Source organism: Martes martes (assembly GCF_963455335.1).
Source record: "Martes martes genome assembly, chromosome: 5".
NCBI classification, from domain to species: domain Eukaryota; kingdom Metazoa; phylum Chordata; class Mammalia; order Carnivora; family Mustelidae; genus Martes; species Martes martes.
In genome coordinates this window covers 3,507,741-3,511,750 of record NC_137892.1, presented here as the reverse complement: position 1 = coordinate 3,511,750, position 4,010 = coordinate 3,507,741, and the positions used below count along the sequence as shown (strand labels likewise).

Here is a 4,010-nt window from a genome sequence, read left to right as displayed (position 1 = left end):
GTGCCTTCTATCCCTACACTTTGAAGAGTTTTAATCAGGAAGGAATGCTGCACTTTGTCAAATGCTTTTTCAACATCTATTGAGAGTATCATATGGTTCTTACTCTTTCTTTTATTAATGTATTGTATCACATTGATGGATTTGCAGATGTTGAACCAACCTTGCAGCCCTGGAATAAATCCCACTTGGTCGTGGTGAATAATCCTTTTAATGTACTGTTGGATCCTATTGGCCAGTATTTTGGTGAGAATTTTCGCATCTGTGTTCATCAAAGATATTGGTCTGTAATTCTCTTTTTTGGTGGGATCCTTGTCTGGTTTTGGGATCAAGGTGATGCTGGCCTCATAGAATGAGTTTGGAAGTTTTCCTTCCATTTCTATTTTTTGGAACAGTTTCGGGAGAATAGGAATTAATTCTTCTTTAAATGTTTGGTAGAATTCCCCTGGGAAGCCGTCTGGTCCTGGACTTTTGTTGGCTTGGAGATTTTTGATGACTGTTTCAATCTCCTTACTGGTTATGGGTCTGTTCAGGTTATCTATTTCTTCCTGGTTCAGTTGTGGTAGTTTATACATCTCTAGAAATGTATCCATTTCTTCCAGATTGTCAAATTTGTTGGCGTAGAGTTGCTCATAGTATGTTCTTATAATTGTTTGTATTTCTTTGGTGTTGGTTGTGATCTCTCCTCTTTCATTCATGATTTTATTTATTTGTGTCCTTTCTCTTTTCTTTTTGATAAGTCTGGCCAGGGGCTGATCAATCTTATTAATTCTTTCAAAGAACCAGCTCCTAGTTTTGTTGATTTGTTCTATTGTTTTTTTAGTTTCTATTTCATTGATTTCTGCTCTGATCTTTATGATTTCTCTTCTCCTGCTGGGTTTAGGTTTTCTTTGTTGTTCTCTCTCTCCGGCTCCTTTAGATGTAGGGTTAGGTTGTGTATTTGAGACCTTTCTTGTTTCTTGAGAAAGGCTTGTACCGCTATATATTTTCCTCTCAGGACTGCCTTTGTTGTGTCCCACAGATTTTGAACTGTTGTGTTTTCATTATCATTTGTTTCCATGAATTTTTTCAATTCTTCTTTAATTTCCTGGTTGACCCATTCATTTTTTAGAAGGACGCTGTTTAGTCTCCATGTATTTGCGTTCTTTCCAAATTTCCTCTTGTGATTGAGTTCTAGCTTCAGAGCATTGTGGTCTGAAAATATGCAGGGAATGATCTCAATCTTTTGGTACTGATTGAGACCTGATTTATGACCCAGGATGTGGTCTATTCTGGAGAATGTTCCATGTGCACTAGAGAAGAATGTATATTCAGTTGCTTTGGGATGGAATGTTCTGAATATATCTGTGATGTCCATCTGGTCCAGTGTGTCATTTAAGGCCTTTATTTCCTTATTGATCTTTTGCTCAGATGTTCTGTCCATTTCATTGAGGGGAGTGTTAAAGTCCCCTGCTACTATTGTATTACTGTCAATGTATTTCTTTGATTTTGTTATTAATTGTTTTATATAGTTGGCAGCTCCCATGTTAGGGGCATAGATATTTAAGATTGTTAGGTCTTCTTGTTGGACAGACCCTTTGAGTATGATATAGTGTCCTTCCTCATCTCTTCTTATAGTCTTTGGCTTAAAATCTAATTGATCTGATATAAGGATTGCCACCCCAGCTTTCTTCTGATGTCCATTAGCATGATGTGAGTTTAGCAAGGATGTGAGTTTAGGGTCTTCCTACCTTACCATCTTACATCAGGCCTTTTCCCAGTAGGCACTTCTATTTTGCAGTTACAGTGAAAATAAAAATACTATAAAAATAAAAATTACTGGGACACCTGGGTGGCTCAGTGGGTTAAGCCACTGCCTTCAGCTCGGGTCATGATCCCAGGGTCCTGGGATAGAGCCCCACGTTGGGCTTTCTGCTCAGCAGGGTGCCTGCTTTCCTTCCTCTCTCTGCCTGCCTCTCTGCCTACTTGTGATGTCTGTCTGTCAAATAAATAAATAAAATCTTTAAAAAAATAAAATAAATAAAAAAATAAAAATTACTACATGTATTTTAGAATCTGAATATTCACATTTAACTGAGTATTCACTGAATATTCACATTAAACTGAGAAAATATCAATAAAACGAGTGACTGTGAAAACTGCCAATTTTTTTATGTTCTATTTACAAACAATGTCAAGAATAATGTCACCTAGTGATAAGGCACAGCTTCTTATTTCTGAAATGAAATCTAGCCTGGAAATGGGAATAAGGTAGCATCTTTTGGGGTAAAACAAAAAAGAAAAAATAATATGCTTAGTATATTTTGTTTCTCTTAGTCTTTTTTGGTAGTTGTTTATAAATGAAAATATGGAAAAGAACAGTTATTATGATATCCTTGTTTTTAATAAATTGATAGTATGAGAATATGTTTTTCTGACTTGGTAGGTGAAGTACATATATAAAGTGCTTATTTTCCAACATGACGCTTTAATGAAGAGACATTATAAAGTAAATTTAAGGTGTTAAAACACTAAATAATTCATCAACATGAAAACAACAACAAAAAGTAAATTGCAACCCAGACAATTGGTTAATATGTAATTATTTACTTTTATTGACTCCCTTAGAATAAATGTCTGAAATAAAATATAAACTTTGTGTTGAGGGCTACAATCTACACAAAACTCTCTTCCCCATGGCTCAAGCTCTGAATTTAAATAAGCATATATTTTGTTTAGTTACCCATAGAAGAGGAAAATCTCCCTTGTTTAAGTAAATGTAGGTTTAACTGGCTTGAAATTGGGAAATATGGTAATGTGGTTTGGCTAAATAGAAGCTGGGTGACTGACTACATGTCTTGGAAACACTTCCTTGAACCTCATGTTTGTAGGGAGCACATTTTTTTTGACAGAAGTCTTTTCAGAGCTACTTTCATGTCCTTGTTCCTTAAAGTGTAGATAATAGGATTTAACGTTGGGGTCACCATGGTATAGAAGAGGGAGATAAACTTGCCTTGGTCCTGAGTATAGCTGTCACTTGGTTGCAGGTACATGTAGATTATGGTGCCATAGAAAATAATTACCACTGTAAGGTGGGAGGAGCAAGTGCTGAAGGCTTTGTGCCTTGCTTCGAGGGACTTTATCCTCAGCACAGCTTGACTAATGAAGCCATAGGAGATAAGAATGAGTGCTGGGGGGATTAGAAGAAACAGGACACTAACCACAAAAAGCACCAACTCATTGACAGTGGTGTCCACACAAGCCAATTTGAGAAGAGCTGGTACTTCACAAATAAAATGATCAAGTCTATGGTTGCCACAAAGAGGCAATTGTAAGGTAAAAGTAGCATGGATCAGGGAATTAGCCAAACCACTGAGCCAGGAGATGGATGCTAGCTGTTGGCATAGCCGTGGGTTCATAATAGTCACATAGTGAAGGGGCTTGCAAACAGCAATGTAGCGATCCAAAGCCATTACAGCCAGAAGGATACACTCAGTGGAGCCCAGTGCTAGAGAAATATAGAGTTGTACCACACAACCACCATAAGTGATAGTCTTCTCTGGACCTCGCAGGTTAACTAGGGTCTGAGGTGCGAGGCTAGTGGTGAAGCAGAGGTCCAGCAGGGAGAGGTTGCTGAGGAAAAAGTACATAGGGGTGTGAAGAAGGGGATCCAAGTATGAGATAACGATGATGGCAAAGTTCCCCACAAGCGTCAGGAGGTAGAAAAAAAGGACAAATACAAAGAGTGCAGCCTCCAGGTGAGGGTGGTCTGAGAAGCCTAGAAGGATGAAACCCATCAGGAAACTGTCATTGGCCCTTTCCATTTCTACGGAGGGAACTGCTTCTGCTAAGAGGGAAATGAGAACAGGTACATGTGAAACGATTTATCATAGAATCACAATGTACAAGTTGAAGGGGTGAAGGAAACTAACTTGTGCAACTTAATTTTTTACCCTCAATCTGTAGTTGATTCAGAATATCGATCAAGTCCAATGACTCTCCGAAACTTTTGAGTGTTTTCAACTTTGGAGTTG

The 4,010-nt window shown here is 37.9% G+C and overlaps 1 protein-coding gene across 1 annotated transcript; it reads right to left on the bottom strand.

The window, feature by feature from the left end:
* Positions 1 to 2,855: 2,855 nt before the first annotated feature.
* On the bottom strand, positions 2,856 to 3,800 carry LOC308343570 (olfactory receptor 2G3-like; the record flags this gene model as incomplete). The annotated part of the gene is made up of 1 exon (XM_080804637.1): positions 2,856 to 3,800. The coding sequence occupies one exon, from the start codon at positions 3,798 to 3,800 to the stop codon at positions 2,856 to 2,858; it is 945 nt and encodes a 314-aa protein (XP_080660763.1).
* Positions 3,801 to 4,010: the final 210 nt, after the last annotated feature.